Here is a 27,366-nt window from a genome sequence, read left to right on the forward strand (position 1 = left end):
GTGCCGTAGACTCTAAGCCGGAGTTGGGGGCGACACCTGGAGTTCGCGCCAGGACTGGAGACAAGGACGTGGCAGGAACCCAGGGGTCCCAGCCACCCGCTAGGGCGTTGGGGCCGGCGAATTCCGCACGCTTCCCACCTGGAGCCTGAGTGCTGTCCTTCCCACTCCCTCCTCTGTTGCGCCCTTCGTGGCAGGGGCACTGCACCTGAGCCGCGGCGGCGCCCTCCGATGCCTTCGCCCATCGCCCGCCTCCCCGGGTGCCCGGCCCAGCACGCGCTGTTATTTCTGGGATGGGGGCTTTTGGCGTCTTCCGAGAACGCCCCCTTCTCCTCCCACCCAGCCCTGTCCTTCTGCCCAGAGTTCCGGTCTTTCGAGACCCTTCTCCATCGAAGCCTCTTCTAACTACCTACCTGAGCTTCAGTCATTCATTCGTTCCATCAGCCATTCAGTCAATGAACGTGACGGAGAAGCCCCAAACCTCATTAATGGAAAAACGGGCGCGCGAGGAGCAACTTTAATTCGGCCGGGAATTAAACTTTAATTTAATTTTAATGCCGGGAAGTCCCAACCGTCCCTCCTAAAGTCCGCCACACCAACCCTATACAATTCCAAACCCCCACCGCCACCCCAATGCTTAGAGGACTCAAAAATGACTTTCTATGTAGAATCTGATAAGATATCAGGATGGCAACTTTCAAATACAGTAAGAAGTGTTTTGTTATTTGCTGTTAATGGGTTCGATACAGCCTGCTTTCTGAAGTGTAATTTAATTTTTCTTTTATCCGCTCCTACTGCCGTCTGCTTTTATCCTCATACCTCACCCAGAGTTTGTTCCATGGGCACAGGTTTCTTTGAGACGGACCCTGTTAAAACCTGTATCCAGTCAGGATGTGTGGCAGTTCAGATGGGTATTTTCCATTCACCCGCCCTGTCGCCAGCCCTCACCCTGAGCTCAGCCCCTCCTGCCCGCTGCTCAGACAGCTTCCTTCACCACACCCAGGGCCCTGGGGCACAGAGCAGAGAGTCACAACTGACTCACTTGGTGCCTTCTCACCCCGCGCACACGGGACCTGGAGAGTAAAGGAAATAAAGGAAAAAGTTCTTTTCCTTTACCCTCCAGGTGGCACTACCCCAACCCTCAAATATGGTACTTGTGGGAACTCTCACCTTCCTGCAGCCCCTCTGAGGACTCCCAATTTCCAACACATGGTTCTAGAAAAGCCCTCTCTTCCCGCTCTCCAGGTTGCTCATTGTTCTGTGACCCATCACATCCAGTTCACTTGCGCTACCCTTGCAATCACAGAATGTTAGCTAAACAAGGGCTCTTAGTGTTCACCTACATAGCTCACCTCTCATTTTACAGATGGGAAAAGCTGGGTGGTTACCTAAGCGACTTGCCTAAGGTCAGGCAGCTGGTGATTGGCAGAGTAGAAATCATAATCTGGGTCACTGGATGCTGTTTAAGGTGTGGTAGAGCAGCAGGATGGCTGATACCAGGAGTGATGTCCTCCAGTGCTGGCCCTCTGCAGCCACCTGTGGAGCCTTGGGCTAGTCACTTATTCTCTCTGCACCTCAGTTTTCTCATCCGTAAAGGAGATTAGCAATCCCCATTCCTCTCATGGGTTATGATAAGGTCAAATGAGCTTAGTGTTATGAAACTGTAATAATAACAAATAATAACTATCAGTATTTCTAGAACTTTTTTCATGTGCCAGGCACAGTTTCAAGTCTCACATGAAACTTATTTCTCCATTTTTTGGGTGAGGAAACTGAGGCATAGTGGGACCTAACTTCCAAAGCTTATTCAGCTAGTAAACTGTGAGCCCAGATTCAAACTCCAGAGTCTGTGCTCTTAACATCCAAGCAAACTCTAAGTACTGTGCCTGACTGTATAGTTCCATGGCCCACCACCAGAAAGTGATGAATACTATCTGTATCATTTCTACCTCCAGTTCCCTTGTGCTGATTGTAACCAATTCAGTAGCTGGATTTACTTGGCGAGTGGCCCATTTCGCAGTAGTTCTTGTTACCAGTCATTCCTTCAGTGGGCCCCTTTAGAGACCTGAACTCTTTGGGGGCCACTTATTTATTAGGTAGAAGTGACCCCTTGGAGATGGACTCATTCCAGTTTAGTCTGAGTGTCTTCATTTTCAGGTCTCCAGAAGGAGTATGAGAGTAGAGAAATGACAGTGCTCCTGGCCCACTGTTTCTGAGATTGAGAGCTGGAGTGGTAAGAAAGCTTAGCAGATACCAAAGAGAGTCTTAATAACTTTCCCCAGGCCAGCCCTGTCTGTGTCATGCTAAGCCATATTAGAGGCTCATCGCTTTTGTGTTTTAATTGAATAATTTAGTCCATTTACATTTATTGTGATTTCTTTTTATGGAGGGAGTAACAGCTTTCTTAAGATATAATTAACATATCATATAATTCATCCATTTGAAGTATACAACAATCACCACAGTCAACTTGTAGAACGTTTTCATGACCTCAAAAAGAAATCCCATATCCATCAGCTATCACCCCCAACTCTCCTATTCCCCCTGCTTTAAGCAACCACCAAGCTACTTTCTGTATCTATAGATTGGCCTATTCTGGACATGTAATATAAGTGGAATCATGTAATATGTGGTCTTTTATGGGTGGTTTCTTTCACTTTAAACATTTCAGTATAATGTTTTTAAGGTTCACCCACGTTGTAGCATGTATCAGTACCTCATTCTTTTTATGGACGAATAATATTGCAGTGTATGACTATACCACATTTTGCTTATCCATTCATCAGTTCATAGACATTTGGATTGTTTCCACCTTTTAGCCATAATGAATAATGCTGCTATGAACTTTTGTGTGTAAGGTTTTGTGTAGACATGTGTTTTTTATTTCTCTTGGATATGTGTCTAGGAGTGGAACTGTTGGGTCAAATAGTAATTCTGTATTTAACCTTTTGAAGAACTGCCAGACTGTTTTCCAGAGTATCTGCACCATTTTACATCCCCACCATTATCATAAGAGGGTTCTGATTTTTCTACATCCCTGTCAACGTTTGTTATTACTTGCCCTTTTGATTATGGCCATTCTAGTGGGTGTGAAGTGCTATCTCTCCCTGATGACTAATGATGTTGAGCATATTTTCATGTGCTTACTTACCGTTTGTTTATCTTCTTTGGAGAAATGTCCATTGAAATCCTTTGCCCAGTTTTTAACTGGGTTCTTTTCTCTCTCTTTCCTCTCTCCCTCTCTCCCTCCCTTCCTCTACTGATTTGTAAGTTTTTATATATTCTAGGTACAAGTCCCTTATCAGATATGTGCTTTGCAAATATTTTCTCCATCCAAGAGTTGTTTTTGCTTTCTTTTTTTAAATTTTATTTTTATTTTTTAATGAAACAGGGTCTTGCTATGTTGCCTAGGCTGGGCTCAAGCAATCCACCTGCCTTGGCCTCCCAGAATGCTAGGATTACATGCATGAGCCATTATGGCCGGCCTTGTTTTCACTTTCTTAATAGTGTTCTTTGAAGCATAAAAGTTTTAAATTTTGATGAAGTCCTATTATTGATTTTTTTCTTTTGTTACTTGCACTTTAGGGGTCATATCTTAAGACATTATGCCAAACCCAGGGTCATGAAGATTTACCCTTATGTTTTCTTCTAAGAGTTTATAGTTTTAGCATTTATATTTAGATCTTTGATCCATTTTGAGATACTTTTTTTATACGGTGTGAGAAAAAGGTATAAATTGATTCTTTGCTTGTGGCTATCCAGTTGTCCCTGTGCCATTTGTTTAAGAGACTGTTAAATCCTTTTCCTATTGAATGATCTTGGCATTCTTATAAGTACCGCGCGCTAACCGATTGCGCCACTGGAGCCACGATCTTGGCACTCTTGATGAAAATCAGTTGACCATAGATGTTTGGGTCTTAATTCTAAGCCAATGATTACGCCATTACTGCGCTGTCTTGGTTACTGTAGCTTTGTACTAAGCCTTTTTTGTTTTTGAGATGGAGTCTCGCTCTGTCGCCCAGGCTCCAGCCTGGCGCGATCTCAGCTCACTGCAAGCTCTGCCTCCCAGGTTCACGCCATTTTCCTACCTCAGCCTCCCGAGTAGCTGGGACTACAGGAGCCCACCACCACGCCCGGCTAATTTTTTGTATTTTTAGTAGAGACTGGGTTTCATCGCGTTAGCCAGATCACGATCTCCCGACCTCGTGATCCGCCTGCCTCTACCCTCCAAAGTGCTGGGATTACAGGCATGAGCCACCGCGCCTGGCCTGTACTAAGTCTTTTTTTTTTTTTTAATTTCCTCTAAAAAAACAAAAACAAAAGCAAAAACCAGACACATGTGCAGAACATGCAGGTTTGTTACATAGGTATACGTGCACCATGGTGGTTTGCTGCACCTATTGACCCACCTAAGTTTCCTCCCCTCAACCCCCACCCCAACAGGCCCTGGTGTGTGTTATTCCCCTATCTGTGTTCATGTGTTCTCAATATTCAACTCCCACTTATGAATAAGAACATGCAGTATTTGGTTTTCTGTTCCTGTGTTAGTTTGCTGAGGATGATGGCTTCCAGCTTCATCCATGTCCCTGCAAAGGACATGATCTCATTCCGTTTTATGACTACATAGCATTCCATGGTGTATATGTACCACATTTTCTTTATCCAGTCTATCATTGATGGGCATTTGGGTTGGTTCCATGTCCTTGCTATTGTAAATAGTGCTGCTGTAAAAATATGTATGCATGTGTTTTTACAGTAGAATGACTTATATTCCTTTGGGTATATATCCAGTAATGGGATTGCTGGGTCAAATGGTATTTCTGGTTCTAGATCCTTGAGGAATTGCCATACTGTCTTCCACAATGGTTGAACTAATTTACATTCCCACCAACAGTGTAAAAGTGTTTCAGTTTCTCCACAGCCTTGCCAGCATCTATTTCTGACTTTTTAATAATCACCATTCTGACTGGTGTGAGATGGTATCTCATTGTGGTTTTGATTTGCATTTCTCTGATGATCAGTGGTGTATATATACATTATATGTTGAACTTTTTTCATATGTTTGTTGGCTACATAAATGTCTTCTTTTGAGAAGTGTCTGTTCATATCCTTTGCCTACTTTTTGATGGGGCTGTTTGTTTTTTTCTTGTAAATTTGTTCAATTTCCTTGTAAATTCCAGCTATTAGACCTTCGTCAGATGGGTAGATTGCAAAAACTTTCTCTCATTCTATAGGTTGCCTGTTCACTCTGATGATAGTTTCTTTTGCTGTGCAGGAGCTCTTTAATTAGATTCTAGTTGTCAATTTTGGCTTTTGTTGCAATTGCTTTTGGTGTCTTCGTCATGAAATCTTTGCTGATGCCTATGTTCTGAATGGTATTGCCTAGGTTTTCTTCTAGGGTTTTTATGGCTTTGGGGTTTACATTTAAGTCTTTAATTAATCTTGAGTTAATTTTTGTATAAGGTGTAAGGAAGGGGTCCAGTTTCAGTTTTATGCATATGGCTAGCCAGTTTTACCAGCACCATATACTGAATAGGAGTTCCTTTCCCCATTGCTTGTTTTTGTCAGGTTTGTCAAAGAGCAGATGGTTGTAGATGTGTGGTGCTATTTCTGAGGTCTCTGTTCTGCTCCATTGGTCTATATGTCTGTTTTGGTACCAGTACCATGCTGTTTTGGTTACTGTAGCCTTGTAGTATAGTTTGAAGTCAGGTATCGTGATGCTTCCAGCTTTGTTCTTTTTGCTTAGGATTGTTTTGGCTATATGGGGTCTTCGATTCCATATGAAATTTAAGGTAATTTTTCTAATTCTGTGAAGAATGTCAATGGTGGTTTGATGGGAATAGCATTGAATCTATAACTTACTTTGGGCAGTATGGCCAATTTTCATGATATTGATTCTTCCTATCCGTAAGGATGGAATGTTTTTCCATTTGTTTGTGTCCTCTCTTATTTTCTTGAGAAGTGGTTTGTAGTTCTCCCTGAAGAGTTCCTTCACATTCCTTGTTAGCTGTATTCCTAGATATTTTATTCTCTTTGTGGTGATTATGAATGGGAGTTCATTCATGATTTGGCTCTCTGCTTGCCTATTGTTTGTGTAAAGGAATGCTTGTGATTTTTGCAAGTTGATTTTATATCCTGAGACTTTGCTGAAGTTGCTTATGAGTTCAAGAAGTTTTTGGGCTGAGATGATGGGGTTTTCTAAATATAAAATCATCTCATCTGCAAACAGAGATAACTTGACTTCCTCTCTTCCTATTTGAATACCCTTTATTTCTTTCTCTTATCTGATTGCCCTGGCCAGAACTTCCAATACTATGTTGAACAGGAGTGGTAAGAAAGGGCATCCTTGTCTTGTACCAGTTTTCAAAGAGAATGCTTCCAGTTTTTGTCCATTCAATATGATATTGGCTGTGGGTTTATCATAATTAGCTCTTATTATTTTGAGATATGTTCCATCAGTACCTAGTTTATTGAGAGTTTTTAATGTGAAGGGATGTTGAATTTTATCAAAGGCCTTTTCTGCATGTATTGAGATAATTATTTAGTTTTTGTCCTTGGTTCTGTTTATGTGATGGATTATGTTTATTGATTTGTGTATGTTAAACCAGCCTTGCATCTCAGGGATGAAGCTGACTTGATCGTGATGGATAAGTTTTTTGATGTGTTGCTGGATTCAGTTTGCCAGTATTTTACTGAGGACTTTTGCATCGATGTTCATCAGGGATATTGGCCTGAAGTTTTCTTTTTTTGTTGTGTCTCTTCCTGGTTTTGGTATCAGGATGATTCTGGCTTCATAAAATGAGTTAGTGGGGAGTCCCTCCTTTTCAGTTGTTTGGAATAGTTTCAGAAGGAATGGTGTCAGCTCCTCTTTGTATTTCTGGTAGAATTTAGCTGAGAATCCATCTAGTCCTGGGCTTTTTTTGGTTGGTAGACTTTTAATTACTGCCTCAATTTCAGAGCTTGTTATTGGTCTATTCAGGGATTAAATTTCTTCCTGGTTTAGTCTTTGTAGGGTGTATGCATCCAGGAATTTATCCATTTCTTCTAGATTTTCTAGTTTATTTGCATAGAGGTGTTTATAGTATTCTCTGATGGTAGTTTGTGTTTCTGTGGGGTCAGTGGTGATATCCCCTTTATCATTTTTTGTTGTGTCTATTTGATTCTTCTCTCTCTCCTTCTTTATTAGTCTAGCTAGCAGTCTATTTTGTTAATTTTTTCCAAAAACCAGTTCCTGGATTGATTGATTTTTTTTGGAGGGTTTTTCATGCCTCTATCTCCTTCAATTTTTCTCTGATATTAGTTATTTCTTGTCTTCTGCTAGCTTTTGGATTAGTTTGCTCTTGCCTCTTTAGCTCTTTTAATTGTGATGTTAGGCTGTCAATTTGAGGTCTTTCTAGCTTTTTGATTTGGGCATTTAGTGCTATAAATTTCCCTCTTAACACTGCTTTAGCTGTGTCCCAGAGATTCTGGTACGTTGTCTCTTTGTTCTCATTGGTTTCAAAGAACTTTTTGATTTCTGCCTTAATTTCATTATTTATCCAGGAGTCATTCAGGAGCAGATTGTTCAATTTCCATGAAATTGTGTGCTTTTGAGTGAGTTTCTTAATCCTGAGATCTAATTTCATTGCACTGTGGTCAGAGAGACTGTTTGTTATGATTTCAGTTCTTTTGCACTTGCTGAGGAGTTTATGTGGTCAATTTTAATTGACCAATAAGTGTCATGTATACTGAGAAGAATGTATATTCTGTTGATTTGGGGTAGAGAGTTCTGTAGACATCTACTAGGTCCACTTGATCCAGAGCTGAGTTCAAGTACTGAATATCCTTGTTAATTTTCTGTCTCTCTGATCTGTCTAATATTGACAGCGGGGTGTTAAAGTCTCCCATTATTATTGTGTGGGAGTCTAAGTCTCTTTGTAGGTCTCTAAGAACTTGTTTTATGAATCTGGGTGCTTCTGTATTGGGTGCATATATATTCAGAATAGTTAGCTCTTCTTGTTGAATTGTTCCTTTTACTATTATGTAATGCCCTTCTTTGTCTTTTTTGATCTTTGCTGGTTTAAAGTCTGTTTTGTCTGAGACTAGGATTGCAACCCCCGCTTTTTTTTTTTTTTTTTTTTGCTTTCCACTTGCTTTGTGAATTTTCCTCCATCCCTTTATTTTGAGCCTATGTGTGTCTTTGCCTTTAAGATAGATTCTCCCGAATATAGCACACTGATGGTTCTTGACTCCTTATCCAATTTGCCAGTCTGTGTCTTTTAATTGGGGGATTTGCCCATTTACATTTAGGGTTAGTATTGTTATGCATGAATTTGATCCTGTCATCATGATGCTATTTGCTTATTTTGCACACTAGTTGATGCAGTTTCTTCGTAGTGTCATTGGTCTTTATATTTTGGTGTGTTTTTGCAGTGGCTGGTACTGGTTTTTCCTTTACTTACTTGGTGCTTCTTTTAGGAGCTCTTGCATGGCAGACCCAGTGGTAATAAAATCCCTCAGCATTTGCTTTTCTGGAAAGGATTTTATTTCTCCTTTGCTTATGAAGCTTAGTTTGGCTGGATATGAAAGTCTGGGTTGAAAATTCTTTAAGTATGTTGAATATTGGCCCCCAATCTCTTCTGGTGTATAGAGTTTCTGCTGAGAGATCCACTGTTAGTCTGATGGGCTTCCCTTTGTAAGTGACCTGGCCTTTCTCTGTGGCTGCTCTTAACAGTTTTTCCTTCATTTCAACCTTGAAGAATCTGATGACTATGTGTATTGGGGTTGATCTTATTGTGGAGTATTTTAGTGGTGTTCTCTGTATTTCCTGAATTTGCATGTTGGCCTGTCTTGCTAGGTTGGGGAAGTTCTCCTGGATAATATCATGAAGTGTGTTTTCCAGCTTATTTCCATTCTCCCTGTCTCCTTCTGGTACTCCATCCAGTCAATTGTAGGTTTGCTGTTTTTATGAAGTCCCATATTTCTTGGAGGCTTTGTTTATTCCTTTTCATTCTTTTTTCTCTATTCTTGTCTGCATGTCTTATTTCAGTAAGGTGGTCTTCAAATTCTGATATCCTTTCTTCCACTTGGTCGATTTGGCTGTTGATACCTGTGTATGCTTCACGAAGTTCTCACACTGTGTTTTTCAGCTCCATCTGGTCATTTATGTTCCTCTCTAAACTGGTTATTCTAGTTAGCAATTCCTCTAACCTTTTATCAATGTTCTTAGCTTCTTTGCATTGGGTTAGAACATGCTCCTTTAGGTCATCGTAGTTTTTTATTACCCATCTTCTGAAGCTTACTTCTGTCAATTCGTCCATCTGATCCTCCATCCAGTTCTGTGCTCTTGATGGAGAGACATTGTGATTATTTGGAGGAGAAGAGGCACTCAGGCCTTTTGGGTTTCAGCATTTTTTTTATTGATTATTTCTTATTTCTGTGAGTTTGTCTAGTTTCAGTCTTGAGGCTGCCGACCCTTGGATGGGGTTTTTGTGGGGGCCTTTTTGTTGTTGTTGTTATCAATGCTGTTGTTGTCGCTTTCTGTTTGTTTTTCTTTCAATTGTCAATCGCTTTTCTGCAGGGCTGCTGCAGTTTGCTGGGGGTTCACTTCAGGCCCTATTCTTCTGATTCGCTCCTGTGCCTGGAGATGTCACTCAAGGAGGCTGAAGTGCAGCAACGATGGGTGCCTGCTCCTTCTTCTGGGACCTCTGACCTCAAGGGGCATCAACCTGATGCCAGTAGGATTGCTTCTGTATAGGGTATCTGACAGCCCCTATTGGAGGGTCTCACCCAGTTGGGTGGCATAGGGAGCAAGACCCTTTTAATGAAGCACTTTGTCCCTTGGTGGGGAGGGTGTGTTTTGCTGGGGGGAACCCACTAGTCTGGATTGCCTGGATTCTTCAGAACTACCAGGAGAAGAGGCTAAGTCTGCTGGTCCGCAGAGACTGTGGCCACCGCTTCCCCCAAGGGCTCAGGCCCAGGGAGATCAGGGTTCTGTCCCTGAGCCTCTGGCTGGCATTGTTGGAGATCCTGCTGGGAATCCCCAGCCACTGAGGAAGGATGGATTAGGGTTAGACCTGAAGAGGCACTCTGGCTGCCAGCTGCCACAGCTGGTGTGTTGAGCTGTGGGGATAACTCTTGGGACAAAGCCATCCAGCCTCCCTGGCTCCAGCAGGGGAAAAGTGCAGCCTGGAGCTATAGAAATGGGTGCCACCCTTCCCCAACCCAGGGAGCTTAGCCTGTTGGCAGTTGTGAGTCCCAGTGCTGGCTGCTGCGAGTCCCAGTGCTGGCTGCTGCCGCTCCCCCAAGGAGCTCAAATTGCTTAGACAGCAGGCAGCTGCAGCTGGTGCTGGTCGCCCCTCCCCTCAGGAGTTCAGTAGGCTTAAGCAGATTCCAGCTGAGAGGCTGTAGGAATCTGTGCATACCAGGGTTGGGACGCTTGGCTCTGGTGGCATGGGTTCGAGAGTGGGATCTTCTGATCTGTGGGTTGCACAGTTCTGTGGAAAAAGCACAGTTTCCGCAGCTGGGTAGCCCGCTCACTCACCACCTCCCTTGACTGGGGGGAGGGGGTTCCCTTCCCCGTGTGGCTCTCAGGTGGGCCACTGCACTACACTGTTCTTCCTTCTCTCCATGGGTTATGCCAGCCTTCTAGTCAATTTTGATGAGAGAAACTGGATACCCTGGCTGCCAGTGAAGGATTCACATGCTTATTATGTTTTTTTTGATGGGAGCATCTGAGCGCCACTGCTTCTAGTTGGCCATCTTGGCCCCTCTCCCATACTAAGTCTTGAAACAGGAAAATGGGGGTCCACCAGCTTTGTTCTTTTTTCAAGATTGTTTAGGCTATTCTGGGTCTCTTGCATTTTCATATGAATTTTAGGATCAGCTTATCAGTTTCTACAAAGAAGCTCACTGGAACTATGACAGGGATTGTGCTGAATCTATATATACACTTGGAGGTGTATTTCTATCTCAACAATATTACATCTTCCAATCCATGAACATGGGATATCTTGCCATTTATTTCATGTCTTGCCATTTATTTCAGGCTTCTTTAAACAATGTTTTGTAGATTTCTTTAGACAATGTTTTATAGTTTTCAGATTGTAGGTTTTACACTTCTCCTGTTAAATTTATTTCTAAGAATATTATTTTTTGTGTGTGACAGAGTCTTGCTCTGTCACCCAGGCCCGAGTGTGGTGGTACAATCTTCGCTCACTGCAACCTCCACCTCCTGAGCTCACATGATCTTCCCACCTCAGCCTCCTGAGTAGCTGGGACTACAGGCTCACACCACCATGCTTTGCTAATTTTTGTATATATATATATATATATGTATTTTTTGAGATAGAGTTTTGCTCTTGTCGCCCAGGGTGGAGTGCAATGGTGCAGTCTTGTGGCTCGCTGCAACCTCCGCCTCCTGGGTTCAAGCGATTCTACTGCCTCAGCCTCCCGAGTAGCTGGGATTACAGGCGCACACCACCATGCCTGGATGATTTTTGTATTTTTAGTAGAAATGGGGTTTCACCATGTTGGCTAGGCTGGTCTCAAACTCTTGACCTCGGGTGATCCCCTTGCCTTGGCCTCCCAAAGTGCAGAGAGTACAGGCATGAGCCTTTGCACCCAGCCATGTATTCTTTTTAGAGACAGAATTTTGCCATGTTGCCCAACCTGATCTCGAACTCCTGTGCTCCAGCGATCCACCCACCTAAGCCTCCCAAAAGTGCTGGGATTACAGAGAGGCATGAGCCAATGCAGCTGGTCAAGTATTGTATTCTTTTCGATGCTATTGTAAATTGAATTGTTTTTTAAATTTCATTTTGGATTGTTCACTGCTAGTGTATAGAAATACAATTGATTTTTGTATATTGAGTTTGTGTCCTATTGAACTTGCTTATTAGTTCTAATAGTTTTTTAGTAGATTCCGTAGGATTTTCTGTATGTGAGATCATGTCATCTGCCAATAGAGATAGCCTGACTTCTTTGTTTCCAATCCAGATGCCTTTTCCTTCATTTTCTTGCTGGGAGTCAGTTTTAGAGGCTCGTTACAGACTGTCCACAGAGGGCTTGCTCTGCAGAGTTGGCTTGGTACTGCTTGGGTAGAGCTGTTGGGCCCACGGAAAGGGGCTGGCAGACAGGGCCCTGTTTGCTCTGGACATTTGTCTCTTATGATGACATTTCTCTCTTGTTGCTTCACACAGCTAAGGTAGTTTTAAAAACACATCCCTAAAGAATAAGAAAACTTCCATGATCGTGCCTGTAATCCCAGCACTTTGGGAGGCTGAGGCAGGAGGATCACTTGTGGCCATGAGTTCGAGACCAGCCTGGCAACATTGAGAGACCCCTGTCTCTACAAAAAATAAAAAATTAGCTGGGAGTGGAGGTGTGCACCTGCAGTCCTAGCTACTTGGGAGGCTGAGGTGGGAGGATTGCCTGGGCCCAGGAGTTGGAGGCTGCAGTGAGCTATGTTTATGCCACTGCACTCCAGCCTGGGCAACAGAGCAAGACCCTGTCTCTAAAAACAAACAAACAAACAAACAAACAAACAAACAAACGGAAACAACAAAAAAGAGATGGTTATGTGAAAACATGTTTATCTCAGCAATATGTAAATTACTGCTCTGATTCAGTGCTGTATTAGATAGCACTTCCCTCTGCCCCAATTTTCTGCTCCTCTAGCACACAGGGATGTTTATGTTAAAGGTATATCATATCTATGTATTTTTTCCTTTTTTGATTTCTCCATGGTATTGCAGCAGAAGCACACACGGGAATATGGAAAAATCTTCAAGTCTCACTTTGGTCCTCAGTTTGTAGTATCTATTGCAGACCGCGATATGGTGGCTCAGGTGCTCCGGGCGGAGGGCGCTGCGCCCCAGAGAGCCAACATGGAGCCCTGGCGGGAGTACCGAGACTTGCGGGGGAGAGCCACCGGGCTCATCTCGGCGTGAGTATGTGGGCCCAGGCTGAGCCACGGGCTGGAGGGGGAGCTCAGGGGGAGGCCCCCTCCTCCAAAGCTGGCTTCCTAAAAGCCAGCTCTTAAAAAAGCCCATAACCCCCCCCCCATGGAATGCTGTCAGACAGCCTTGTGTGATCTCCCAGACACAAGAGCCCGGCAGGGCTTTCTGGCTCCTCCTCCGTGCCCAGTTGTCGCGTCAGGAGCCAGGAGGGGCGACGCTGGCTCGGTGGTGGGCAGAGCGCTTCGGAAGCAGTGCTTTGTGGCACTGGGAGTCCATTCAGTGATAACCGAGGCAGATAAAACTCACAGCGCCCTTGTCTGTGCACAGGGGAAGGAGGTGGTCACTATTTTGGGAAAATCCCTTTGAGGAGGGGCTAAGAACCTCCAGCCTTGGTCGCCACGTGGTGATTTTCCTGTTTCATAGCAGACTGTGATTATTCATTTTGAACCAGCGTCACCCAACACTTCTGTGCCTTCCAAGAGATCATGGCCCACAGCCAGGCAGGGAGGCCCAGGGCGCCTGCAGATGCCCCGGTCCAAATCCCCATGGGGCGGGACTTCTGTCTGCAGCGCTTTGGTATCTATGTCCTTATACATAAATTGGGGAGAAATACAGCCACCAATTTCTCAAGTAAGATAAATAAGAATCGTGACCAGATGTCACCAGGGTCCTTCAATTTACGTCCTGGGGGAAATAATTAAACAGCTCCTCCTGAATGTTCAGGCCTAGAGGGGCCAGAAGGCTGAGGCAGAATCTCTCTGCTGTCTGCCCCGTTAGCTGCAGGCTTAGGAGCCTGTGTGGATGCCTGGACCCCTCTTCTGCTGAGATGGAGTGAGTCGGTGCTGGTGACTTAAGCACAGTGGACAGCAAAGGGAAGGGCAGTGCCTAGGTCCAGACGCCGGGCTGGCTTAGCTTGGGTCCCCCAAAGTCCATCTGGAGGCAAAGCTTTGAGTGCAAGTGGTCTCCTTGGGGACGGGAAGCGGAGCAGGGATGGGAGGGAAGCCACGCGGAGGTGTGGAGGTGTGGGTGACGCTTGTGGGCACTTGAGGCTCAGTCCTGCCACGACCCTCTGAGAAACTGCAGAACATTCCTCAGACCTCCAGGGGGTTCCCTCAGCGTCCTGCCTTCCCTGGGAGCAGTGTGCTGGGCTGCTACCTGGGCGCCCTCCGAGTGCAGCCGGGAGCCCCAAGGCCCCACACCCTGGTAACAAGCTGCAGTCACTCTTTTTCTTTTTCTTTCTTTCTTTCTTTCTTTCTTTCTTTCTTTCTTTCTTTCTTTCTTTCTTTCTTTCTTTCTTTCTTTCTTTCTTCTTTCTTTCTTTCTTTCCTCTTTCTTTCTTTCTTCTTTCTTTCTTTCTTCTTTCTTTCTTTCTTCTTTCTTCTCTCTTTCTTTCTTTCTTCTTTTCTCTTTCTTTCTCTCTTTCTGTTTCTTTCTTTTCTTTCTCTCTCTCTCTTTCCTTCCTTCCTCCCTCCCTCCCTCCTTCCTTCCTTCCTTCTCTCTCTTTCTTTCTTTTTTTTTTTTGAGATGGAGTTTCGCTCTGTTGCCTAGGCTGGAGTGCAGTGGCGTGATCTTGGCTCACCGCGACCTCTGCCTCCCGGGTTCAAGTGATTCTCCTGCCTCAGCCTCCCGAGTAGCTGGAATTACAGGTGCCCGCCACCACACCCAGCTAAATTTTTGTATTTTTGGTAGAGATGGGGTTTCACCATGTTGGCCAGGCTGGTCTTGAATTCCTGACTTCAGGTGATCCACCCACCTCGGCCTCCTAAAGTGCTGGGATTATAGGCATGAGCCACCATGCCTGGCCCTCTTTTTCTTTTTTAATATCAGTACTTACTTCATTTATATATACATATGTATGCATACATGTATATACTTTTTTTCTCTTTTGCTAATTAGCAATCTCATTTCTTTATTACAATATTATTTCAAGATTTTTTAAAGGAAGTGGTATTATTTTTACTAAAGATGATTACTTACCAGTGGTAGTTTTTTCCTTAAAGTTTTCTTCAAAGGCAAGAGTGTAAGAAGCTCTAACAGGCTCCAGGGCTGCAATTATTAACTCCTCTCTCTCCAGCAAAAAGTCTTTCCTGTCTTAATTTCACCTTGACGGGCAGATCTTGTTGATTCTTTATGGCTGAAAATTTTTCTAGTGGTTCCTTGAATTCTTTCCCAGAATGTCAGTGTAGGTAAGATGATTTGAAACTCACTTGATTCTTCTAGGGAGGGCGAACAGTGGCTCAGGATGAGAAGCATATTGAGACAAAGAATTCTGAAACCGAAAGATGTCGCCATTTATTCTGGAGAAGTCAACCAAGTTATTGCTGACTTAATTAAAAGAATCTACCTCCTCAGGAGCCAGGCAGAAGATGGAGAAACCGTGACCAATGTCAATGATCTTTTCTTCAAATATTCAATGGAAGGTGAGGTGGAATCAGCAGGTGGGAAGGAGGGAAGAATGGACACTTGCCCCAAACCCGCAGATGTCATCTTGGATCATTCCCTGGGTCCCAGGCAGTGTGCTAAGTCTGGGACATACATGCATGTCACCTCCACGGTGCTAGCATGAACCTGGTGTGAACCACTGTTGACCAATGAAGAAACTCATTGGTTTTTTTTTTTTTTTTTTTCTGAGATAGAGTCTTGTTCTGTTGCCCAGGCTGGAGTGCTATGACATGGTCTTGGCTCACTGCAACATCTGCCTCCCGGGTTCAAGCGATTCTCCTGCCTCAGCCTCCCGAGTAGCTGGGATTACAGGCACCTGCCACCATGCCCGGCTAATTTTTTGTATTTTTAGTAGAGACAGTGTTTCACCATGTTGGCAAGGCTGGTCTCGAACTCCCGACCTCGTGATTCGCCTGCCTTGGCCTCCCAAAGTGCTGGGATTACAGGCGTGAGCCACTGCACTTGGCTGAAACTGGACTTAAAAAAGAACTTGCCCAATGCCACACCCCCATCCCTCTTTTTAGAGGCAGAAAGTTAATTTCAAATTCAGGTCTTTTAAACTCAAGAAGCCATGTTCCTAATTACTACACATTTTGTTTGAGCATAATTTTTAAAAAGGAGTAAAGTTGAGAGGGCATCTACTTCAAACTCGTTATAGCTTTTAGACATATTGAATGGGTGGTACATTCCTGTTCAAATAGCAATACCAAAAAGGCTTCAGTGAAGGTCTCCCTCTTTCCTGAATGCAGCAAAGGTCACTAATCTCTCATGTATATTGCAAGAGATGTTTTATGCACACACAGAAAAACGCATGTGAATATTCTTTTTATTTTTAAACAATAAACGGTAGTACACCAAACATACTGTTCTGCACCATGCTTTCTCTTTACTTAAGAATGCATCTTGGGGCTGGGTGCGGTGGCTCGTGCCTGTAATCCCAGCACTTTGGGAGGCCGAGGCGGGTGGATCACCTGAGGTCAGGAGTTCGAGACTAGCCTGGCCAACATGGTGAAACCCTGTCTCTACTAAAAATACAACAATTAACTGGGCCATGGTGGCAGGCACCTGTAATCCCAGCGACTTGGGAGGCTGAGGCAGGAGAATTGCTTGAACCTGAGAGGAGGAGGTTGCAGTGAGCTGAGACCACACAATTGTACTCCAGCGTGGGTGACAAGAGTGAAACTCCATCTCAAAAAAAAAAAAAAAGAAAAAAAAAAGCATGTTGGTCTAACATGGTGATGTCTGTGTAAAAAAAAGCAATAGAATGCATCTTGGAGGACTTTCTATCAGCTTTCTCGTCTTTTTTTAAAAAAGCTTACCTTACTTCAAGTTTCACTCAAGTTAGCTTTGCATAGTTCTGATATTAATTTTCTCTAAAATTAGTAACAAAATCATCCCAGAAGTGATTGGTAAATACAGTTCACAGCTCTGCCCGACACGGATTCATCCAGGCCACTTCTGCTGCACCTTTAGCTCTCCAGGCCTGGGCTCTGTGTTTTGGCCAGGAGGAGTCACTTTTCAACTCCTCAAGTTGGGCAAGTGGCTGGAAGGCGATCCCCAGTGGCCAGGTGGGGCAGGAAGAGGCCCTGTGGGGTTTGCCGACTCCTTCCTGAGAGGGGGGTGTTGGGGGAGAGCAGCGACACGCGCGGTTATTGTCCCCTCCCCAGGGCTCATCATTTCACACCTGTGCTCCAGATCTGTCCCAGGGTCCTCCTCTGCAGCCTTAGCCAAGCTACTTAAACTCTCAGAGTCTCCGAATTTCCTCCGGAGAGTGGGCTTCTTCACCTGTGCCTCCCAGGGCTCTGGGGCTCCTTAGGTGAAGCAGCAACAGTACCACCTGTCAGCCCTAAATGCCAGCACCCTGCAGTTCAGGACACAGAGAAATCCTCAGAGTGACGACGCCTCATTCATGAAAGGCACCTGGACCACGTTTGAAAGTTGCATTTATGGCCCAATGTTGCCTGTTGGTCTGGTAAATAATCTGGAAGAGGGTTTTCAAATTCTCTTTCCTGTCTAGGAGTGGCCACCATCCTTTATGAGAGTCGTTTGGGCTGCCTGGAAAACAGCATCCCACAGCTGACTGTGGAATACATCGAGGCCCTGGAGCTCATGTTTAGCATGTTCAAGACCTCCATGTATGCAGGCGCCATCCCCAGATGGCTTCGCCCCTTCATCCCAAAGCCCTGGCGGGAATTCTGCAGGTCCTGGGATGGACTCTTCAAATTCAGTAAGAGAAGAATTGAGAGCACCTTTTGCAGAAGCAGGTTGACCTGCCGTGTTTTGTGTCTAACTCTCATCCAGACAATGGGTGACCATAGCAGAGGATGCCTAGATGTAGTCATGTGTTGGTTTTTGGACCCATAACTTTTGGGTTTTTTTTTTTTTTTTTTTTTTTTTGAGACGCAGTCTGGCTCTGTCGCCCATGCTGGAGTGCAGTGGTGTGATCTCGGCTCACTGCAACCTCTGCCTCATAGGTTCAAGTGATTATCATGCCTCAGCCTCCCGAGTAGCTGCTGTTACAGGCACCTGCCACCATGCCTGGCTAATTATTTTGTATTTTTAGTAGAGACGGGGTTTCACCATGTTGGCCAGGCTGGTCTTGAATTCCTGACCTCAGGTGATCACCCACCTTGACCTCCTAAAATGCTGGGATTACAAGTGTGAGCCACCGCGCCTGGCCATGGATTTGTTTTTCAAAGAAGCAAAAAGCATGTGGGTTGTGACTACAGATAACATGATCAGTTTTTTCATTTTAAAATAATTTTTATTTTCACTAGCATGCTAGCAGGGACAGGTACAAGTAAATGTCCATGCAAGATGATGTCTTTACTCCAAATAAATTGGTCAGTGCTTAAAATGTAGAGTTTCAGGTCCACGCATATTCATTTGAATGTTACAATTTTTGTTCAAATCCAAGGTGAGATTACAAAGAGATTTGTTTTCTTATGTGACTAAAAATTTTACTATAAAAGCATTTCTGAAAATAAAGAAATTATTTTCTAAATGCTTAGAACAATGTTTCCAGAGCAATGCTAACACTGAATAAAGTGTTTCATGGTGTCTTTTCAAGATCAATATTTAGGCTGGGCGCAGTGGCTCACGCCTGTAATCCCAGCACTTTGGGAGGCTGAGGCGGGAGGATCACCTGAGGTCAGTAGTTCAAGACCAGCCTGGCCAACATGGCGAAACCGCGTCTCTACTAAAAATACAAAATTAGCCGGGCGTGGTGGTGCATGCCTATAATTCCAGCTTATCGGGGGGCTGAGCCAGGAGAATCGCTTGAACTCGGGAGGCGGAGGTTGCAGTGAGCCAAGATCCTGCCACTGCACTCCAGCCTGGGCCACAGAGCGAGACTCTGTCTTAAACAACAACAACATTTATTTGAATATATAAGTCCTGAAGTCTGTGCTGTGTGGTAACATCCCAGATAATAAATAATGCGTGGCCTTTTCCCCTCCACTCATTTTCTCTTCTGAAAGTGTGGTAGAAAAAAATAAAAGAGTTTGCATTTTGTTACTCATATTATATAAATAATTTATTTGGCTATTGGATTAGTAAAGCAAACATCTGCAAATATCTTACAGCTTATTTTTAAAAAGGAAGATATGTTTAGCTTGTCTTTTAACTTTTCATTCATTTACATACGCAAGTGTATGAGTGAAACTCCCAGGTCGACATTAGATAAATTGGATTTCCTTACCCTCTGTCACCTGCCACTGGTTTAGTTAAGCTACTGGGAGGACAGAGCGCATTGAGACTGAAAAGATGATTCTCAACCCAAACTCCTTTCAAAAGAAATACTGTTTCCAAACAGGCCAAATTCATGTTGACAACAAGTTGAGGGACATACAGTACCAAATGGACCGAGGCCGGAGGGTGAGCGGGGGACTTCTCACATACCTCTTCCTTAGCCAGGCGCTGACGCTGCAGGAGATCTACGCCAACGTGACTGAGATGCTGCTAGCCGGCGTCGACACGGTGAGTCTGCGGGTCCTGGTTCTCAGCAAGCAACACACGATAACCCCTTCCTCTTCACCTCATGGACGTTGTCTACTTTTTTGGAGGGGGAGGATGGAGTTTTACTCTGTCGCCCAAGCTGGAGTGCAATGGCATGGTCTCGGCTCACTGCAACCTCTGCCTCTCAGGTTCAAGTGATTCTCCTGCCTCGGCCTCCAGAGTAGCTAGGATTACAGGCGCCCACCACCACGCCCAGCTAATCTTTTGTATTGTTAGTAGCAACGGGGGTTTCACCATGTTGGCCGGGCTGGTCTCGAACTCCTGGCCTCAGGTGATCCACCCGCCTTGGCCTCCCAAAGTGCTGGGATTACAGGCATGAGACACTGCGACTGGCTGTTGTCTACTCTTAAGGCAGATTTGTTTAGCACACTGTTCATGTTTGTACTAGGCCTGCTGCACTGCTGAGGGGCTCCAGGAGGAGAAAACTCCGCGTGTGCAGTCACGCCTCACTTAATGATGCAGGTTTGTTCTGAGAAATGCGTTGTTGGGCAGTCCTGTCATTGTGTGAACATCTTAGAGTGTATTTATACAAACCTAGATGGTAACCTACCACACACCTAGGCTGCATGGTAGAGCCTATTACTCCTAGGCTACACAACTGTACAGAATGTTACTGTGCTGAATACTGTGGGCAGCTGGAACACAGTGGTAAGTATGTGTGTATCCAAACATAGTTAAACCTTGGCAAGCTACAGTACAAGTGTGGCTTTATAATCTTATGGGATCACCATTGTATATTGGGTCCATCATTGACCAAAACATCACTACACATGCATGATTGTGTATTAAATGTAAGGTGCATAATGATTTCTATGAAAAGCATAAGCAAAATTCCATTATCACACACACAAAATTATAATAAATGTTTAAAGTTTACAAATCATTCCTGATTTGTAAACATTTTGTCATTGTTTCATAATTTCACAAATGAAGAGGGTATGGACATAAAAAACCTTATTAGTTATCATTTAAAATATTCCAGGCCATGGAATTTATTTTATAAAGACAAGAATTCATTTCATTCACCCCCCAATTTGTTCTATAAAGCCAACATAACTTCAAAACCAAAACCTGCTAAAGAGAGTGTAAACAAAGTAAACTTAAGCAGTTTGGTTGATGAGTGCGTGTGTGTGTGTGTGTGTGTGTGTATCAACAAATTCCCTGTGAATGGAGCCCAGTAGCATGGCAGATCAATGATACACTGGGACCAGGGAGGGTTCATATCAGAATGAGACAGAGCACTGCCCATTAACCTGGGGGGAACCCACAGGCTATCCGATGGGAAAGGAAGAGGCAGACCAGCATGTATACTGTGTCCTGTGAATAAGATGCAGCGGCACCGCCCCCTCCCGGCTGTGTGCATGTGCACATCTGTCCGTGACTGTGTGAGCACAGAGCAGAACATGGAGGGAACACACTAGATAGTTAACATGGGTTTCTTGGCTGGCTGGGGGTGGCATGGTCCGGAGGGATAAGGAGCCAAGTTCTTTTCAAAAACACATGTGTAATATGATACAATTACTAGGATAGGTGTGAAAATAATCTCCATGTAGGTACAGGTGAAAGCAGTTGTAAAATTTGCTAAAAGGAAGTGGCAAAACAGGGAGGAGCTAGGCTGATGCTTTCAGTGGGTGGAAGATAATGAAATTTCTGGCTGGAAACTGGGGAAGCTGCGGGCTGGGGTGCTGCTAGTGGTTGGGTGGAAAGTAAGAATTAAGATTGCGTGACACTTCGCTGTTTCCAAAGCATTGCACGCACACCCTGCCTGTCTCACAGCTTCTTCTGAGGTAGGAGTCATTGACTTCATTAACAGGTGGGGAAACTAAACAACCAAGCTCATCATCTCAAAGCTTTTCCTCTGCGCGGGTGCTTCCCGGCCTTGAATAAGGCACGCCCCGCACAGACCTCCATCTTAAAGGGACGAAAAAGCCTCAAGGCTTTATTTTCATTGTAATATCACTTAAGCATGTAAAAGCAAAAAACAAAACAAAACAAAACAAAAAACCCACACAGCATAAACTCCTTATTCTTTTGGATTTTGTGCAACAATAAAAGTATATGAATTAAATGCAAACTAAATGATACAATCAATGAAAATTCTAATTAACTACGTGAATGTGATGGTGTGGATTTGCTCAAATTAAGACACCACTTGAAAGGTGAAGAAATGAATGAATGGCTTGGTCGCTGAGCTTGTGCCTCCTGCCCCCTGGTGGTAACTAAGAACATCACAATGAGGTGGCATTCAGAAGGAAGCTGTTCCTTTTAGCATCCTACAATAGAAACCAGGGAACAAATTCTTACAACTTCATACTGATTTTTAAAAATTAGTATGATTTTACTGCAGCATAACTTATGCATAGTCAACTCCATTTAAACTGCATAATGCGATACAGATTGTTGACAGATGGAATCATTTATGAAACCACTGCCACATTTTTCTAAACATCGATGAGAATGGAATCATATGGTATGCTGTCTTTTCCATCTGGCCTCCTGCACTCAGAAGAATGACTCAGATTCATCCATGTGGTGGCATAGAACAGTAATTGATTCTTTTAAATTACTGAGTAGTATTCCGTTGTATGGATATACCACATTTTTTCCATAAAAATGTGACCTTAATAGAAATTTTCTATTCTCTTGATAGGAAGCATCTAAGTAATCTTTTATAATTTATAAGAGCTTGCACATTATATTATATATACAAGAGGCCTGCCCTGTAAAACACGTGATATCTTCTACAAGAAAATGATATCAATATTACCTGCTTAAGTTAGTTTTTTTTTTTTTTTTTTTTTTTTTTTGGTGAAAGAGAAAGGCCTTTATACTGTGGCATTTCCTTGTTTACTAGAGAGTGAAATGTAGTCCCATAGATGATACTATTGATTTTAGTGAAAATCTTGGGACCTATGAGAATAAAACAATTATTTTCAATAAGTAGAAAGGTTTGAGAAGAAGTATAAAAAGTGACATGGCTGGCCGGGCGCCTTGGCTCATGCCTGTAGTCCCAGCACTTTGGGAGACTGAGGCGGGCAGATCACAAGGTCAGGAGTTCCAGACCATCCTGGCTAACGCGGTGAAACCGTGTCTCTCCTAAAAATACAAAAAATTAGCTGGGCGTGGTGGTGGGCGCCTGTAGTCCCAGCTACTCGGGAGGCTGAGGCAGGAGAATGACGTGAACCCGGGAGGCGGAGCTTGCAGTGAGCCGAGATCACGCCACTGCACTCCAGCCTGGGTGACAGAATGAGACTCCGTCTCAAAAAAAAAAAAAAAAAGACACTGCTTTGCATAGACGAGTTATTGACTTGATCTGTGTGGACCTTCCTTGATGAAGGCAGGACACGATGGCTAACTAGTGATCTCCTGTGCACTGCAATCTCTAGATTAGGGTAGCCAGGTGGGCCGGATCCAGCATCCTGGGCGTGGGGATGCCGGGGGGCAGCCTGAGGCCCTTTCTGGCACACACAGAGCAAGCCCTGCAAAGAAGGTCACACGAAGTCCCAGCAGATCCTCCAGGCTCCGCAGCATCACTGACATATTGCTCTTCAGTGATTAAAAAAAGCTCCAGGATCACTTTTCCTGTGGCTCTTCATGACAGGAGCACGTGAATCATAGAGTGGATGTCACTTGCCAAATATGTTCAGTTATTTATTTATTTATTTATTTGCCATGAATTAAGGAAACAGTCTTTCGTTTTTTGGTAAGACATTAAGTGCTATATGGAATTGGATGAGTTTGACTTTGCAGCTATGTGTATTCCCAGGGGACTTCATACCTGCCACCGTGTCTGTTTCAGTCCCTGGTGTTACTCACTGCCTGCCTGTGTCTGCCGCTTTCTCTCCTTAGACGTCCTTCACCTTGTCCTGGACGGTGTACCTCCTGGCAAGGCACCCAGAAGTGCAGCAGACGGTGTACCGGGAGATCGTCAAGAATTTAGGGGAAAGGCATGTTCCAACTGCAGCTGATGTCCCCAAGGTCCCGCTGGTCAGAGCTCTCCTTAAGGAAACCCTGAGGTAAAAGGCTTGCCAGAATCTGTCAACGAACTGTGTCTCTTAGGTCCCTGGTTCTCTATCATAACGAGTCCTCCAACTGCCCTCCATGGCTGACCTGTTCAGGATGAGGATGTTCGTGACTGTAATTTTTTCTCTGCTCTTGTCAGAATAGCAGAAAGACCATTCTGTTGTATGGGTCGACATAATCCTTATTCTCTGTAAAGATCTTTGGGCCAGGCGCAGTGGCTCACGCAGTAATCCCAGCACTTTGGGAGGCCAAGACAGATCACCTGCGGTCAGGAGTTCAAGAGCAGCTTGGCTAACACGGTGAAACTGCGTCTCTACTAAAAACACAAAAATTAGCAGGGCGTGGTGGTGGGCACCTGTAGTCCTAGCTACTTGAGAGGCTGGGGCAAGAGAATCGCTTGAAGCTAGGTGATGGAGCCAAGATAGCACCAGTGCACTCCAGCCTGGGTAACAGAGCAAGACTCTGTCTCAAAAAAAAAAAAAAAATCTTTTGAGCAGTCATTGAATATTGTCCCTGCTTTAGCCAATTGGCTTATTGGAGATTTCCCAACATGTTCCTGGGTCAATGGCCTTTGACTTTGTTCCTCTGAAGATAACACGAAACCAGATCAATTTGTCAGGAAAATAGTTTGGGCTGTTTGGCTGATTTCCAGACCTGGGTACAAACCTCATGGTTCTTGTGTGAATGTCCTCATCTGAGTTGAGACGCCACCCTTTGAGGCTCAATTACTCCCAGACAGGGCTTTCCTGACAAACGGAAAAGCCGGAGGGATGTGGGTTGTCTTGGGTTGAGAGGATGGTTTGGGTAGGAGGTGGGATAGGGACGGATGACATCCGTTCCCCCAAACACGGCATCCTCTGTGAGGAAATGCTGTGACAAAAAGCAAAGCTTGTTTTCTGCAGTATGTACTAAAGAATTCTTTCAAAGCTGACTTGATAATGACCCTCAACCTATATAGCATGCTGTTTAACCTCAAAATTAAAAAAAAAAAGGAGATGGCTGTGGGGTTTACTGGTATTTGTCAATTAAAGTTTTATTCCGGGTTTTCTGAGAGAATCTGATCACTGAAGTATCTTTTCTCCAAATGCATTTCATGGGGCCTTAAGTCCTATGAACTATTCCTTGATAAAGTGGTCCCGTGGTCACATAAAATATTAGAAACTTGGAATTTTCCCTCATGGGAACACAATGGCATGTGAAAGGCTTGGCTTTGTGTTTTGCAAACGTTTTGCTTTGGGAATCTTTTCCACATTCCTCAGAATACTCGCTGGTAAAGCAAGCCAGCAAAGAAGCCGCAAAGGTCCTTGCAAAATGTTTCAGTTGAATATGTACCATGTGTTACTTTTTAAGAATTTTTAATGGAAATGGGAATATATCCAGGGTTCTGAACGTTCAATAAAATATTGTGAAAGTCACCACGCCATTCCTGTCCCTGCTGGCTCTTTTCCAGGCTGTTTCCAGTGCTGCCAGGGAACGGACGGGTCACCCAGGAAGACCTGGTTATTGGCGGGTATCTGATTCCGAAAGGCGTGAGTTTGGGGCCATGGGGGTGGCCAGGCCTTGCGGGTCGGGGTTGAATTGGAATCTGCTTCTACCTTCAGGAAGTCTTTGTCCCTAAGCAGAGATCAATAGGTTTCCTTTTCTTTCGCATGTATTTTAAGATGAAGATGGGGTGTTGGGAGAAAGGAAGGGAATGGTGTGATCTCGCTGCTCTGGAAACTTACTGCTCACCAGCAAGGCAGCCCATGCTCCTTGGCCTGCTCCCCAGGCCGTGTGGAAGTGGCCAGTCACCGCTGGGAGTCTCTGAAGGGCTCGACGGTCTTCTCAGCGGCTGCAGTGACATTTGGGGTGCAGTGTGGAGCGGGAGGGGAGGGAGATGCTGCCATCCTGGGTGTGAGTGGACCCAGGCGGCTCCCAGGCGGGAGCACCCCGGGAGACTGTCCGGCTAGGGCTCTGGGCCCTGCCCTGCTCTTGAGTGATTCTGCTCCTTATCCCTTTTCTGTCATCCCTGATTTCCTCAGACCCAGCTGGCCCTTTGCCACTATGCCACATCATACCAGGATGAGAACTTCCCTCGGGCCAAGGAGTTCCGGCCTGAGCGCTGGCTGCGGAAAGGAGACTTAGATAGAGTTGACAATTTTGGATCCATCCCCTTTGGTCATGGGGTTCGCAGCTGTATAGGGCGGAGAATTGCAGAACTGGAGATTCACCTTGTCGTGATCCAGGTAGGGCGTGGAGGCCAAACGTTGGCCTTTGGGTTCAGCCTCTTTCTACTGGGCACAACGGGATAAAGACTTGCAGGTTAAAAAGAAAGACGGTTTTGGAAACTTAAGAGCAAGAGCTGTCAGGCATTGTGGCTCACACCTGTGGTCCCAGGTACTCAGAAGGCTGAGGCGGGAGGCTCACTTGAACCCAGGAGTTCAAGGCTGCAGTGAGCCATGATCACACCACAGCACTCCAGCCTGGGCGACAGAGTGAGACCCTATCCAAAAACAAGAGCTCTGCATGAAATCCCTTGAAAATGCCTCCCCATCTCCCATGCCCACCCTGCCCCCCAACCATGGTAGCCATCTTCAACCCCATGGCCTCCTGCCTTGCTTCACTCCTCCTTGGAATCGTGTGGGTGGACGACAGGCCGCGGCCTGAAGATTTGGATGGGGTGTGTGTCACTGGGGGTGCCAGGGGCCCAGAGCCCAGCTCTCCTGCCACCACACAGCGAGTTAGGAGAGAGGGGAGCGGGAGTCAAATGAGTGGTCTTCAAACGCTAGGGAGCATAAAGCCAGCAGGCAGCACCTCACAAGGCGGACTCCTAGTCCCGCCTGCAGAGTCACGGGTTTGGTGGGTTAGGGGTGGGGTGTCCACTGCTGCTGCCGATGCCGATGGTGCGGTGCGTGGGCTACACTCTGAGAAACCCTGGAGGTCTAAGCGAGGCCATGTGGGGTTTGGGGACCCCGCCTCCACCTCTAGTGGCCGTGTCTGCAGTTAGGAGCTGGCCTCTCAGGCACCCTCAGCAGCAGGCCCCTCCGGGAAAGGCACAGTGGTGCTCTTGCTGGTCGCCTTTGTTTAACTGAGCCAACCATTTACACGGAGCAGTGGTTCTCAAGCTTCTTAGGTTGTGAAACATCAGGAGGCTGAGGCGGGAGGCTCACTTGAACCCAGGAGTTCAAGGCTGCAGTGAGCCGTGATCACACCACAGCACTCCAGCCTGGGCGACAGAGTGAGACCCTATCCAAAAACAAGAGCTCTGCATGAAATCCCTTGAAAATGCCTCCCCATCTCCCATGCCCACCCCGCCCCCTGGGTGTTGTTAGAGAACACCTTACATGTGAAGATACATAATTCTGGATTTGCGCTGTATCTGGGTTCAGGCTATAGCAGGAACTAAATAACACCTGAAGGAAATTTTATAAAAGAAAAGCCAGTGGTGGAGAAAATTCCACCCATTAGCCTCTCCTGCAAGTTGGAGACTGTTTCAGCGACAGGAAACCTTGGCCCGAGGTTTGGGAGCTCCATCGTTGTCTGAGCATTTGGGAAATGTGGGGAGTTCCTGGTGACCTCATCTCCCCATTTTACTGATGAGGAAACTGAGGCTCAGAAAGCAACAGCCACTTGCCTAGTCCCACAGTGGCAGGTGCAGGGCAGGATCCAGGTGTCTTGACTTTTTCCCTACAAGTCATGCAGGTGCCTCCTCCAGGCTCACTGGGAGCCCAGAGCTGGGCAGAAGGGAGAGTAAGGGACCAGGGAAGCCTGGTTGGCTGGGAGGAGGGGTAGAGGGATTCTGGATGGTCAGGCTTAGGGTGGGCACCAGAGCTGGAGAAGGTAAGGGTCTACTGCCCAGGGAGGAGGCCCAGAACGAGGTGTGGGGAGAACTCCCACTGGCTCAGGGCTGGCTCTGGAGGCACAGGTGGCCCACGAGGCTCTGCTGGGGTGGGGCTGGTGGGACCAAGTG

At 45.3% G+C, this 27,366-nt stretch overlaps 1 protein-coding gene across 2 annotated transcripts in view; it reads left to right on the forward strand.

The window, feature by feature from the left end:
* CYP27C1 (cytochrome P450 family 27 subfamily C member 1) overlaps positions 1-27,366 on the forward strand; it is a 36,498-nt gene that overhangs the window by 1,212 nt on the left and 7,920 nt on the right. Inside the window, exons 2-8 of one of the 2 annotated variants that reach the window (XM_055262110.1) lie at positions 12,732-12,922; positions 15,156-15,355; positions 17,395-17,604; positions 19,192-19,355; positions 23,244-23,410; positions 24,868-24,946; positions 25,439-25,642. In XM_055262110.1, coding sequence (XP_055118085.1) covers positions 12,732-12,922; positions 15,156-15,355; positions 17,395-17,604; positions 19,192-19,355; positions 23,244-23,410; positions 24,868-24,946; positions 25,439-25,642 — 1,215 coding nt within the window. Of the gene's footprint in view, positions 1-12,731; positions 12,923-13,059; positions 13,164-15,155; positions 15,356-17,394; positions 17,605-19,191; positions 19,356-23,243; positions 23,411-24,867; positions 24,947-25,438; positions 25,643-27,366 lie in introns of those variants that run through there. The other variant, XM_055262111.1, reaches the window with a different exon arrangement.

Source organism: Symphalangus syndactylus, chromosome 22 (assembly GCF_028878055.3).
Source record: "Symphalangus syndactylus isolate Jambi chromosome 22, NHGRI_mSymSyn1-v2.1_pri, whole genome shotgun sequence".
Classification (NCBI taxonomy): domain Eukaryota; kingdom Metazoa; phylum Chordata; class Mammalia; order Primates; family Hylobatidae; genus Symphalangus; species Symphalangus syndactylus.